General features: G+C 34.9%; 1 protein-coding gene across 18 annotated transcripts in view; it reads right to left on the reverse strand.

The window, feature by feature from the left end:
- Positions 1-14,999, reverse strand: part of EYA4 (EYA transcriptional coactivator and phosphatase 4) — a 155,250-nt gene that overhangs the window by 24,742 nt on the left and 115,509 nt on the right. For 11 of the 18 annotated variants that reach the window (XM_035321465.1, XM_035321462.1, XM_035321455.1 and 8 more), the window contains 6 exons: positions 12,821-12,887; positions 10,702-10,844; positions 10,408-10,551; positions 9,306-9,385; positions 8,779-8,962; positions 1,253-1,389 (listed from right to left, as the gene is read on the reverse strand). In XM_035321465.1, the coding sequence (XP_035177356.1) occupies positions 1,253-1,389; positions 8,779-8,962; positions 9,306-9,385; positions 10,408-10,551; positions 10,702-10,844; positions 12,821-12,887 (755 nt within the window). The remainder of the gene's footprint in view (positions 1-1,252; positions 1,390-8,778; positions 8,963-9,305; positions 9,386-10,407; positions 10,552-10,701; positions 10,845-12,820; positions 12,888-14,999) is intronic. The other 7 variants (XM_035321468.1, XM_035321469.1, XM_035321463.1 and 4 more) reach the window with 2 other exon arrangements.

Consider the following 14,999-nt stretch of genomic DNA (forward strand, 5'->3'; position numbering starts at 1 on the left):
GGTTGGACTAGATGATCTTAGAGGTCTTTTCCAACCTGAATGATTCTCTGATTTCAACTGTTCAACCATTTCATATTCTTCCCTTAAAAAGCTTTTCAAAAAAGTTGCATAACACAGATTTCAGAAACATGATGGGGGTCAAATGCGATTGTTATCTTAATGATAAATTCAGATACTCCTCTTAGTAACTGAACAAGTCTTAGTGACTCAAGGTTCTTCTTTTCTCCTACATAGCGAGAATCAAGTCTTGGGCAAAAGTACTACCTGCCACATAGATTGTCATACAGGATTTAAATCTTATTTTAGGATTAAAAAATATATATTAATAATAGTTTCTATACAAAAGCAATTTACATGTCATGTGCATTCAGTGCTTTGCACTGCAGCCTGTCCTGTCACCCCAGCATCGACTGTATCATCAGCCAAGTCCTAGCAAAAGTCTGTTTTCTGCTGTACCCAGAGGTGTTCAGGCCATGGCTGGCCGGGGCTACCCACTCTGAACACCAGTCTCATGGTGGCAGGAGGCACAGCAGACAGGTGAGCAGAACATTCTTCCAATGCCAGTGTTTCACACATGCAGGCACTGAGCTTCCTTCTCCTGTCACATTAAAGTAGCATGCTGCTAATGCAGGAGTACTAAGACTATAATTACCCCATTGGTAAGAGGTCATCTGTGTTTTAAATCATCCCTGCATATATTAGGCAGGTGTGTTTCTTCACTAAGGCATCAATGTTATACTTAAGTACTGTCATAACTTTACTCATGACAGCTGCATCACTGAAATCCACTGACATTAGTTAAAACGTAAAGACAGGTCTGTTCATAAGTACTTGAAAGGCTATGGCCAGATGATCTTGCATATTTACACTGCATTCACAAATAAATGTAGTAATGCTGAGAAACATATTTGAGATTTCCTATTCCAAAAGCTGAAAGAAACTCTGACTATTTTGAATAAACAAGTCTCATAGTTTTGTGGTTCTTTTGTATGAAGAACTAAAGGACCCACAATCAGAGCTAAAAAGTAGAAGGCTGAATCACATTTACTCTTTTTTGTTGTACAAAACTGTAATGTCTCATTGTACATGTATATTAAAACAGCAGGTAATATCTGTTATGTTCAGTTAGCAACATCAAGTCCGTGATGTTTTCTAAAGTGCCTGAAGCTATTTCCACAGCTGTACTTTTTAGAATTCACTTTTCATCAGAAGAAACTTCCACATTACCATTCATCAATTACTGCAGGCATACCTCCAAGTCACTGTCCGGAGGGGGTGATGGATTATTCTTCCGCCCTCTACCCCGAGACTTTGACCCAGAACTCCTACATGTTCTCTCATCAAGATCTTTGATTGGCGTGGAGGGGCTCTGTACTGTGTCAAACTCCCCTGTAAAGTCAACCATTCATAGCAAAATTAGTTCTGGATTTTTAAGTAATAAACTTTTTTTTTTTTTTTTTTTTTTTTTTTTCCACAGCTAGACAGATCTGTATGCAAACACAACCACAAGATGTGCCTAAATAAATTGTACAAAATGAGTGATATGTAGTTTGTCCAGTGTAGAAGGAGTCTGCAGATGCCACAAACACTTTTAACTTTACAAAGGAAATGTTATAAATCTTAGTAGAATAAGAGAGAGATAAACGCTTGTGCAGACCTACATATGAGCACACAAAATGTTGATAGATCCAAGGAAGATGTATTTTAGAAGTCCTACTAATGACTTATCAAAACGTGAAGTGCGTTTTAGTTAAAAAAGTTTATTTCTCATTTTTGGAGTTCAGTTGGACTTATTTTCAAGTCCTGTGTCTTACCAGAACAGCCTTTGGTACTCATCCACACACACCAGGATACCAAGACTGCTTCATCTCCTCCTCCATCTCCTCCTCTAGTAGAGAGTTTTTATTTATTTATTTATTTATTATTTTATTTTTTATTTTTATTTCCACTTTAACTCTGCCCATGAATTGGCAGAGGAAAGTCACAATTTTAAATGTAATATTCTACTTGCTATCAGAAAAAGTGGAACGACATATTTGCTGTAGTCTGATCATCCTTCTCTAAGTATTGGCCACTGTCTGCTGCCAGAGAAAAGACATTGAGCTAGAAGGACCTTTGATCTAGTATGGCATAGTTGCTCTTAATACTCAGGCTTATATCCCTCACTTTTAAAATGTAATCTGCTTTGCCTCTGCTGGTAACAAATGGCTTTGGAGGTGATCACACACAACCGCAGCTATGTAAAACAGACCAAAGAAGGTACCTCCAGGAAGGATGGTGTGTAACTTGGCCTTCATTTTTATGCCACAGCTCAGTAACTGGAAATTTTCTTTTTCTTCATAACACAGTATTTTCAGTGCCCCTTTAAAACTGCTAGCAATAAATACAGTTTGCCGAAGTTCATGAGTGCTAAAACTACATAGTCTTTCATTATCTAGCCTATTAAAGATTTGTTTTTTTCTCTACCAGTGAAGGAATGGGTACAGCTTAGATCTGACATCTACTATAGAGTTTGATGCATGAGATTCCTCATGGTGCATGTAATTGTGATTTTCTGGACTTTTTTGTTGTTTGTTTGTTTGACAATATTTGTTAGAAGTACTCATGATGCCACTTCTGAAAAAAAAAACTAAACAACAACAAAAAAACTGGTACAAATGTTTCAAAAGAATTATCTCTGATGAATCTGATTTTGAACTGGAGTCTGAACACCATACATTTTTAGTAGAGAGGATTGCTAAAACTGCCAAACTCCACCAGGCAACAGAGAAAGTGGCCAGCAGATTAAGAAGAGTGATTTTCTGCTCTATTCAGATCTGGCAAGACCATGTCTGAAAAAATGCCTTGTTCTGGGTCCCCAGGTACCAGAGAGAGATAACAAACTGGAGTTAGTCCAAGTGAGAGCAACCAGGACAGTAAAAGGGCTGGAGCACATAGGAGGAAAGGCTGAGGGACTTTCCATGGAGCTGTAGAGAGTAATGACAAGAAACAACAGATAAAAATAACAGCAGAGGATATTCCTGTTGGTTAGAACAAGAAAAAGTTCTTCACTGTGAGAGTGGCTAGGCGCTGGGACAGATGCCTAGAGAGTCTGTGAATTCTCCACTCTTGAAGATACTTGAAACTCAACTAGGCAGAACCTTGAGCAATATGATATAAATCAGCTCGTCCATGAGCAGTTTGGACCAAAAGACCAGTAGAAGTCCCTTCCAACTTGAATGATTGAAAGTTTCTATGATCTTCCCTGAGTCATTCACCTCTTTCTCTCTCCACAACAAAGAAAACAATTCTATTCCAAGAAGAAAAAATAGAATGCAATCTTAAGTGAGTCTGAGCGTAACATAACACCATAGTAAAATTCTTCATCTCTTCTATCATTTATTTATACCTTACAGTGAACCACATACAAAATATTATTAAAATAAATATACTAGGAAGATATACTTATATATCTTGTATGGAAATAAAATACCGTTGTATTTCTTGGAAGAATAAGTTTTAAGCCCATAATGTTGCATTCCTGAATGGGAGCTCTAGACATTATGGGGAAAAAATTCAAGATTTAACGACAGGGCAGAAAATGAAGAAAATTAGATTAGATTAGATTAGAAAGTTGGTTAGGATATTAACCTGGAAGAAGGACATATCTAGGTTCTGTTGACCTCTCTGTGGCACAATTGTTTATTTGATTGATATTTTATTTGATTTGAATGATTGATATAAATATGTATAAATAAATAAGTATAAATACAGATGTACTTTCATAACTCAGAATCCATATACCTGCACTTCCAAGTGGAAGACAATGAATCCTCCATTAAACAGGAGGAAATCAAATCTGTCTCTCTCACTTCCTGACAAAGCACACTAATTATTCTACTGTCACCTGGAAGAGTATCCTACTGTTTACTTCTCAAACTAGATGATGACTAGTTCAATGTTGCAAAACCATTGTGTGTCTCTGGCTGTGCGGAATACAGACGAACTTTCAGGCAGCTGCTAAGAAGAATTATTCAGAACTGTAATTAGAGTATTTATTCCAGGTGCCATTTTAGATAGGTCTGTCCTGATCATATATATTCTGTAATATTTTCTCTTATCTTTCAGCTGAAACTCTTATCAGAAAAGAAATGATGGGGAAATTAGGCAGCAATAATAATATCTAATGAATAACATTACCATGGTGTTTTTACTTTGTCCCTACACAATGAGGAGAGAGTTCTTATTGACTAATCATTTCTATTCTCAGAATGGTGTTGATATCAATAAGGACACTGCAAGTCATGGAGCAATCAATAAGGTCACATTATCTTCTCTGTAAGTAGAACAGCAAAATATACTTTTCTAAATGTAAGAATGTAAAAAAGATGTTTCAGAATCACATTCCTTGCACAACAAAAACCGATGCTGACTTCAAAAGAAGTTTTGAGTATACAAGTGTTATGTACAAAACTATAATTTCCCAGCTACTCTGACAGAATGGAAAAATAATCCAAAAACAAAACCCAGCAACAGAGTCAAAAACTAAGTAACTGAATATGAATGTTTACATTCTTATCACAAAAAAAAATCATATTTATAACATGCCAACATTTTACAACAAAATCAAGGCTCATTTCTACAGTAATCTACAGTAATGTATTAAAACATCTGTTTTCAATGAGCATGCTTACTCCAATCTACCAAAAATAAAATATATATAAAAAAACAACACCCTATTTTCTAAATCTTCTCTGAAAGTATCTAACAGCTGAAGTAAATAACTTCAAGTTTCATTTAGCATTAGCCATTACCAGTTGCCCCAGGCCTCTTCTTGGGCCAACACTGTATGTGATTGCATCATTATCCATTAATCAGTACTGTAAATAATCACTGTACGTTTTAAGTCCTATATATTTAGAGCCAACTTTATTTCATTACACTAATCTCTAAATCAGAATGAGCAGCTGTCTCTTACTTGAATGCAAGGTATGCATCTATTTTAGAACTGCATAAGTCTGTAGTGATTTATTTTTTTTGAACAACTGTAGACTTAATTGTTTGATTTGCTTTTTACCATCAGCAGATTAATTGAGCAACTGCATTTTCTTATCTTTAGGTTGCTTTAGAAATGAGGTCAATACTGATAAAAGGAAAACTTACTAAAAATTCAGCTCTGTAAAATAATCTGAGAAATTCTAGTACCAAAGAGTACCAAAAACCTTACCCTCATAAAGATTTCCTACTGCAGCTCATATTAGACAGAAATTTTTATTGCAATATTTGAATTTTTTTAGCTTTTGCAATATTTAGCACATGCCTAATAAATACACCTCATAGCCTTCTCTCACTGGAACTATGAGCAGCATCAAAGATCCAATAAAACAAGAGGAAAATGTTAAAACTGGAACGTAGAATGACCACTTCATCACAGATGTTCATGAACATATTCACTGCTTCAGCATGAAGCCCTTCCATGCCACAGAGGCCTTGCAGCAGCTCCAACCAGAGGTTAGGGAGTTACACCAAAACTGGTAAAAACAGAGGTAGTTCATATTCAGAACATTTTTTTTACCACCTGTAGTTTGATGCAAGCTTCCCCTCCTCCCTGTTAAAACACAGTTGTGCCACTTAAGCTGGAGAAAAGTGTGGGCACGGGTCAGAACAAGTGCTCAATGAGACAACTTTTGATGTGTGCAATGGTGGAAAGCTACCACAGACTGTCTTGTGTATATCCTGTTGGTATCCTGTTTCAGACGAGCGTGTTGCAGCCTCTCACCAAATACTGTCAGGAGCAGGGGGCACTGAATCTTCTCCCTGTCTTCCCATGAGACTTCTGTGCAAATGGCTGTCTCTGGACCCCAGCAGCCTATTGATAGTCCACAGGCTCCTCAAACTACCATGATTTTTGCCATGAATCCCTTTTTTTTAGGAGAAGCAAAGACCAGAGCCATGATGTGTTATCAGTTGTTATGAGCAGTAGAGAGAGTAATGTCTATTTCAATTTTCATCTCATTTTCTTTACTTGGTCAACAAATAAAAATGTAACAGATATTTAAATCTTGATCAGATGGGGCTTTTTAACACAAGAAGTCCTGTGTGTATGAAGTGTACTAGAGACTAATATGAATTAGCAGCAGAGATGGCAGAAGAATGAAGTGCCTAACTGTGTTTAATCTTATCTTTTAATTGGAGTAACTCTTAGGACCAAGCAATGAAGGTCTGTTAGACAGCAAGCAAACATGTTGAGTACTGAACCTCTGCAGTATGATCTATCTTAAGTGATTTCTATATCCAAGACACTGTACCTCACGCATACAAATTTATTTTTACAATGACACACAAGGGCAAAGGCATGTCATGTATTCTCAAAGTGGGTGTTGCACTGTTAGTAGAGGGTCTCATGACCAGTTCAGCACTTCACAGAAATAAGGAGTGAGTGGGCAGATTTGTAAGTTCAGATGCACAACCTACTTAAAAGGAAAACAAGTTCATACGCTTAAACAATTCACAAATAAGAAAAGTCCATATTGTTTCATAGATATGCAGCCTTCAATATTTTTTTTCTATCTGTTTAAGCTATGTAAATTTTTTTACTTTTGTCAATTCCTATTTTGTCAATTTTGCTATTCAATACTAAGGTAGTTTTAAGACATAAGATATCTACACAGCATTTATAGGAAAAAAATACACAAGGTAGAGACAAAGGGAAAATTAATTTTCTCAAATAAAAATATAGAATAACAAAGGAACAAGGAAAAGTGCACCAGGCGTGCACAATTATCAAAAAATCAATTGTGAATACTCTTTCCACTCTTTTGAAAATATATTATATATGATCTTGCTCTATCATGAATGTTCTGCAACTGTTGGAATTTCAATTGATTTTAAGTTGTATCTTTATTTTTCTTCCTAAAATTGCTCTTTGAGGCATTTTATGTTTTCATCAAAAACCAAGAGAACGTGCATTGCCCAGAGAAGTTGTGGATGCCCTATCCCTGGAAGTGTTTAAAACCAAGTTGGATGGGACTTTGGGCAACTCGATCTCTTGGAAGGTGTCCCTGCCCATGGCAGGGGGGTTGGAACTAGGTGGTCTTTAATGTCCCTTCCAGCTCAAACCATTCTGTGATTCTATGATCTCCCCATATCCATACCATGCCATACCACAAATATGCACATGCATGCACATATATACACAATTTAAAGATCAGTCTGAGGAAAAAAGCTAGCAGGAAAAAAAAATCAACTAATGCAATTAAACATTCCAAAGTTTTCAGTAAATTTAAGCAGCTTATATGAAGTATGAGGCCTTGCCTATACTCTTCTACACAGTATTACCCTTCCTTTCTACAAACTATTATAACAGTTTTACCATGCTGTTTATCAGTGTTCAGTTGTTAGGATGAGAATTAGGGAGACTTACACAATGAGTTGATTTTGTGAGCAAAGCACATTTTCCCTTTTCAGATCCTAATCCAAAACCCAGTTTGTTAGTGTATTCATAAATGGTCACAGCCTGTGGGCAAGGCAGACTTTAACCATGCTGTATACGTGAAGCCAGTGTCCATACAAGATTGCTCTAACTGCAGCTGGCAATTATCTCCTTTCTCACAGATGCTACCTGCAGCTCTAAGTAGGCTATTTAGGATATAAATATGAAATAAAACAGTTTTTTTTTAAGGACTGCCTGAAATAATAGAAAAAATATAGGAAAGTAAGGATGAAAAAACAGGCTCCATTCACCCAGTAAGGTTACCACACACATCTGACTGTGGCTGTAAGTACCGAAGCCAGCCCACAGAGAAATTTGAGATGCTGAACTGTACTATGCATCATTTCAAAGGCATAATTTTATTTTGATGTACTTTAGATATACTTTAGACCCATATAGATTAAATGTGGGAAAATATATTGGTGAGATGTTCAGGAACTCTAGTGTGGAAAAAAAAAATCCTTGGTGAACATCTGCATTTTCATGACATGTAGAACAGAGAAAATAAATGACTGTGAACTGGGTTATAACGATAATGAGAAAAAAATGAAAAGCTGTCATTATCCAGCAGTGATGCCCTAAGAACACAGATGTGTAACTAAATACTGTGTTGTAATGCATATGCACAAGGGGGCAGAGTTGGGCAGACAAAATTAGTCTCCTGATTTCTATTTGGAGCTTTTTCACAGTTTCAATTACTTAAACTTTTGTTTGTTTGTTTTAAAGAATTGTGTTAATAACTGATTATTCTTAGTCACCTAAGTTTGTGATTAGCAAGTCTGGCTTCTATACATTTTGAATAAAATGCACGTACACTTGCTGGTATGACTGGGGCATAGTTAAATGAAGAAAAATGTGTTTTAAATCATTTACAGTAACACTTCAGAATATGTAGGTAGACACGAGAATGTTACACTGCCAGTAATTGGGGACCTGGCTGACTTTTTATTTCAGAATTTACTAAAGGTTTGTTACTGTACATTTGTTTTTGGTACTAACAGATCCCTAATAGACGATTGCAACATTTTCAGTCTACTCCTTCCACAGATAACAATCTCAAACTGCAAAGAAGTGCTTTTTTGTTGTTGTTGTTTGTTTGTTTGTTCTTAACTTACAAACAAGTTACACAGATTTCTTAAATAAATAAACAAAATAAAACAAAACAATCATTTTGGTTGGTTTGCATGATAAATAAAATCTCCTGAAAGGCATGAGCTTAAAATGTCAAACAATACAAAATCACCAGGGTAGACATGGAAATCTTGGCTTTATAGAAATACAGGATAAGATTAAAATTTTGTTTTCACCTGAATGCAGATCTGTACCTGGTTGACTAGTCAGGCCAGGGAGAGATTCCTGTAACTGGTAGGTTGATGATGATGAAGAAGTGACATCGGCCGTGTTGTTTGAAGTCATATATGCACCATATGTTGATGCTGAGTAATACTGTGCATACTGGTTTTGGCCAAAAGCTGTGTATGATGGATAATCCTAAAACAGCAAATGCAGTTAACTGAGTAGAGTAACAAGCAATTTTTCCATTAGGTACTTCTGTATGCAATCATATGACTTACACAAGGAGTTGCTGGATTTTATTTTACATTCTTTACTTTAAGAATATTTATTAGAAAACTGCAGGAAGATTGATGAAGTATTTAGGTGACAAAAGATGAAACTAGGCATCCACTGGGATTTTCATTGTTTTCCACAGAAAATAGCACTGAACCACAGTAAGTCTCACTGAGCATAAAAAATCTAAACTTAAGTAACATTTCATCATTAGAGTTACAGAAATACTTTTATAATGCGCAAAGAAAAATGTTGATATTCATACCTGTTGCGAACTACTGAAGTTTGTAGAATTTGAAACAGAATTGTTTGCATAAATAGTGGATGATGGTGTAAAACTAGAACCTAAAATTAAAATTAAGATTAGTTGCAGTAACTTGTTTGTGAATCAAAATACAATTCTAAATACAGAATTTCGTGTTAAGACATAGACAAATCAGAGGAACAAACGATTTTTATTTTCTATTTAAATAATAAAACATTATAATGAGACTTTAAAAGAAATGAAATGCTACTTCCATGCACACAGGCATACAATCTTTTTCTCACAATTGAAAGAAGGTATTGACAATAAGTCATTACAGTAATCACAAAAGCATTTTTCAGCGTATTACAGTGTCTCACCTCCGTTCAGATATCGTTATTCTTTTTTTCCTTTATTTCCTAAATTGTAATGCTTATGTGTATGTTCACTTATGAAACAAAATTCTTTTTTTTTTTCTTTTTTTTTTTTTTTTTTTAATAAATTATCTGGTTGTTTTTAATTGACCTGTAATGAGGCACTTCCATGTTTTCAACATAAATCAGATGATTAATATTGTACTTGAAATATTAAAAAAAAAAAAAATGTCATTGTATTAGAAATTAAAAATGTATTCAGATAAAGTATCAATGATGAAAGGGCAATAAATGAATTAGTAATTGAATAATAAATGAAAGAATAGACATGAATTAAGGAGAAAGTCTTAAACAATTATCTAATGATGCTCAGAAATATGGAAACAAGGGAAAGTGACTTGTGTTCTCCAATAAATACAATTAATGTATTGCCATGTGATTTTATTGCCATGTCCTGCCATGTGATTTTATCCCATAAAAAACTTAAGTTGTAAATGAGGACTGCATTGCATGTCATAATTTAGATTAGCAGATGACCAAAATGAATATATATACGCATGTTAGTACTGGAAAAAAATAAAATCTTTATAAAAGTTTTTATAAAAGCTTTATATTTTATAGGCATATAGGCCAATGGCACATGTATTTGCTAGAGTTCACAAAAATGAACTAAAAATATAAATATGAGGGAATAGCAGGCCATCGACAGCAGCAGGGCAGGATGATGCATGACAGCAAGGGCTACTCACCTGGCATCTGATATGAATATGGTGTTTGGCCTGGCTGTGGGGTGGAAAAACCTGGACTGTAACTGAGGCACCCACTCTGCAGTGGTGACTGTGTCTGCGAGAGCCCACTTTCCGTCTTGATGCCTGGCAACATTACACCCAAATCTGTATAAGAAATTAATTTTCAACTGATTCTTTAATATATTTTCTTACAGTGGGGAAAAATAATAATAATAATAATAAAAGAAGGCAAAAATGTGCACATCAGCATTGCTCTTACTTCTATGTAAGGAGAAGTAATAAGAGGTCAAATACCGTAAGTAGGTAGGCTGTATGGCTGTCCTGTCTGTGAGTAGGCTGTATAGACCGCTGGTTGCTGCATTCCTGAATACTGGGTTTGTCCGGCATAGGCAGACATTGTTTGAGCTGCTGGTGTAGAAAGAATGTGTGGATAGGGCCTAAATATCAGGAAAAATAGCATTACTGTGGCAACAAATACTTTGCATGTTTATTCAAGTAATAAACTAAAGAAAAAGGTTTAAAGATGTCCAAAGGCAGTTCATTATGCTGCCAACTCTTCCTCTTATGGGCGTTATTCCATCCCCCACTGAAATAAACTGAAAAACACTCTGGCTCACATTCTCCAGGGCACTATGAGTATTTTGTGCTGTCCCATCACTACAATTTAATTCTTAAGCTCCTGTGTCCAGCTCTAGGTGCACTGTACCACTGCTGTAACAGTTTTGTACGGATTTGACCCTTTTGAGCCAAGATCGCCATGCTCAAATGAGAAAGGCCCTCAATTTTTTTAATCCAGTGGAGGGACAGTTGGACTGGAAGAATAAAGGAAGTACAGAGGAGTACATTAAAGCTACAACATTGTGTTTTCTATGTATGGTTCTGCTTCAGCAGACACCTAGCAGACATCTTTGGCTTCAACAGGAGGTGGATCATGCCCACAGAGAGAAGCATGAAAACTATTGACAGAAATACTTTGGTAACCAAATGGGCTTTAAACAGTTGAAAAATATGGACTAGGGAAGTACAATGAAAATAAAAATGGCTTTAATTTATAAATACTGGGGTTTTATTGAGAGATTGAATAAAATCAAGTTTCAAATTTTTGTCCTTCAGAGTTGCAAAAACATACAGAGAAACATTTGTGTTGGATTGTTTTGTAAGTCAAATAAGATTTTATGGACCAAGAGTTGAATAAACATACTCTGCAGAATTAAGCTAACTGAAAGCTGGCCATTAAAGCCATGACTAAATTTCAGATTCTAATTTACTTTTCTTTATTCTTTTTTTTTTTTTTCTAATTATTTCAGTACAGTTGGCAGCTGTTGCTATCAAAAAAGGATTACTCATTAATTTAGATGCCAATAAATTATTACAGTAGATTAAAAAATCTATTAAATCTTGTAATGTATTTCGGCAAAAGTATCTGATATAGTCTGCCAAAACTTGTTTTAAATGGAATAAGGAGGAATGTTTTTAGTTTAGGTATCTACTTTCTCTATCAGTAAATACTGGTTAACATGAAATGAATGCAAATTTGTTAAAGAAATCTGAAAAATTTTCATCAGCTATAGTTTCAATGTTTTCTCTGAATCAGATATCAAAGTTGCATAGGTAGATGCATTGAATACACTGAAAAAAAAAAATATATGGCACCCTTTTGCAAAGCACTTATCACAGGACATGCAATTTTATAAGTTGTCAATTTCATCACTTTCATAAAACATCCTCAGTGCTTTCTATAAAGTTCCCACTCCTCAATTTATATGATTGACAGAATTAATTTTCCTCAATAAATAAATAAATAAATTATAATAACAAATAAAAATAAAAATAAATTGGGAGAAAGGTTCTAGTTTTAATAACCTCCATTGGCTTCAAAATAATTTTAAAAAGAGAGAGAGATTAAAGTTAATCTGATATAATTTATTTGATTTTTAGATTTTACAGTGTTGGAGAAAGCGTAGGAAAGGGCGGTTCATAACTCTGGAATGTTTGGAGCAATTTGGCAGTACTGGGAGGGTTACCCTTAAGTATTCATCTTGCACATGCAATTGTAATTTCTAAATATAAACTGTCTTCAAAATATGTCTGTATTTAATGCCAGCACTATTAAGATGCTGATGTGTAAGAAACTAACACTGATTTTTTCCTTCTGTTTTGTGAAGAAATTCAAGGATATTTCTTGTACAGCAGTACAGTACTGCACAGGGTAAGATCTTACTCTGCAGCCATGTGAGAAAAAAAAAAAAAAAAAAAAGGACATAGAACTGTAATAGATTCCATACTGAGGCTTAAGTATTCTACTTTCTCTCTCTTTCTTCTGGTGATGAATATTTGTTTGCAGCAAACCACAGATCTGCCTACAACCAAGGTCAATTCCATATACAAGACTAGAAGAGGTACAGACACTAACTTGGAGGGATATATCTGTGGTGAGTATTGATGCGCTGATCTTGGGCTGTAACCACTACTTGTTATTACTGCAAAACAAAAAACAAAGAGTTCGACCGTTAAAAACATCATGAGACCAATGCAGCCAAAGAGTCTAAATACGAATACAGTCACATTAGCAGAAAATCTCTTTGAAACAAACAGCTTTTCAAGAAAGTAGATGTCACCTGAACTGTAACATCTTAATACACAAACTAAAACTTTTGACAAACTCAACAAACATTCATTGTTCTACAGTCCACATTAACAAGTTTAATTTTGATACTGCGTAGTAAAAATATGTTTTACATGGGTATGATCAATTTTAGTTTGCTTAGGTGATGGGAGATGCCCAACTGACTACTAGAAACCAAATAAACATCATTATCAACAGGCTGATTAGAACGCAGGCACTAACAACATTTGTATTTCAAAAGCATAAACAGCCATGTACAGTAGCCATCAAAATTATGTATGTCTATACTATTAACAGCTGCATTCTTCCAAGAAAGAACAGAACAATAGTCATATCCCATTAAAATTTCATTCAAAAGCAGTGCTCACACTGGATTAATTCCAAGTGTTTGGAAGTTTCTCTTTCCTTTAGCCATCTGTCTTGACTAAGACAGATGTATTCCAAATATATGTACTCTAAAGTGTTGAACCAATCCCTTCAGACCAAATCCATACTGGGCAAACATACAGAGTGTCTTTATTAGGCCATCTGCTGCTCATTCACTTTTCAAAAGATTAAAGTAGTACACAACGAAGCACTGGAATTTCTTTAGTGTAATCAATCATAGTTGTACTTCAAAGTGTACCCTCTTCCTGAGTTGTTCGTAATGGTAGTAGAAATGAACTTTCAGAATTATATAAGTGACAAATAGGTTTAGGTTCCTAACTATTTTATGAAACATGATATATTTCTACATCCAGGTCTAATTAATGTCTTTGAGGTCTATTGCTTTGAACATATGCAGAACTTCATATTTTTAAAGCTAGTTTAAACATTTAGAACATGTAGGACTTAAAAGGAAATACAGTAGAAGAAAAAACATTAGCTTTTTTTTTTTTTTTTGAGAAAATATGCAGTTAAGAATGACTTGAAAATAAAAAAAAAGTGAATAATTTTTTTGAACATGTGCTACCAGATTTCATAAAAGAGTTGCTGACTGAAAATATATTAAGTATTTGCCTGTGATGGAAATCTGCTGAATTTAATTTTGTTGGTTATTCTTCTTTTCTGAGAATGTCTTTCCATGGTTTAAGCTTAAATCGGTAGAGCGATCTACTTGGTGTGCATAAAGCATTTCCCAGATTTAGACAAACCTTTAGCTGTACATATCAACATAAACTGCCCATAAAACCTAAAGGATGCTGGTATTTATTTAACTCTTGAGGAGTAATTAGTCTTGCCTGTTGTATCACTGTGACCTTTCTGAAGAAAAGCAATAGCTAACACAGTGGCCTTGGTGATTCTCAGGGCAAGGAACTTTCATGATCCATTACCGGCATATTGGATCTTTTTTAACCATACTGCTCCACTTTTTGTCTATTGTTTGCTGAATGACACATCACTCGATTAATCATCTTGGGTAAAGCACATTTACCATTCTACTAAAGCTGAAATAAACTACAAAAAATGAATGACTGTTCATTTATCTCACTTCAGTTATGAAAAACTATGTTTTTCAGCAAAAAAACTTGTGCTGCCTACTTTTTTATTCTTTCTGCATATACCTTATTTCATAAATTTAAACAAGCAAAGCACTTAGGATTTTATTTTTTTTTTTCAGTTTACCTAATGTCACTAATGACTGTAGAGAGGAGACAAAATGGGGCAAGTGCCCCAGAAACAAATTGTGCAACATTCAAATTAAAAAGTCTTTTCCTTTCACTCTTTCTCTTCACATCTATTTTTACACTACATTTTAGAATATGAGACATTTGAGAATCACGGGGTATAAGACCAACAATAAGAGAACACTATGACTGAGTAGGGCCTGTGGACTAATACTGTATTTTAGAGCTCAGATTGGTAATTATGTCAGTTATCAGATTTAAACAACTTTCACTGCTGTACCCCTACTTCTCTTTTGGTGGTGAGGACTGGTAATGGAGGAGATGGTGGAGGTAGGTTGCTATGCTTTTCATAGCTGTGT

This window comes from Oxyura jamaicensis, chromosome 3 (assembly GCF_011077185.1).
Source record: "Oxyura jamaicensis isolate SHBP4307 breed ruddy duck chromosome 3, BPBGC_Ojam_1.0, whole genome shotgun sequence".
NCBI lineage: Eukaryota > Metazoa > Chordata > Aves > Anseriformes > Anatidae > Oxyura > Oxyura jamaicensis.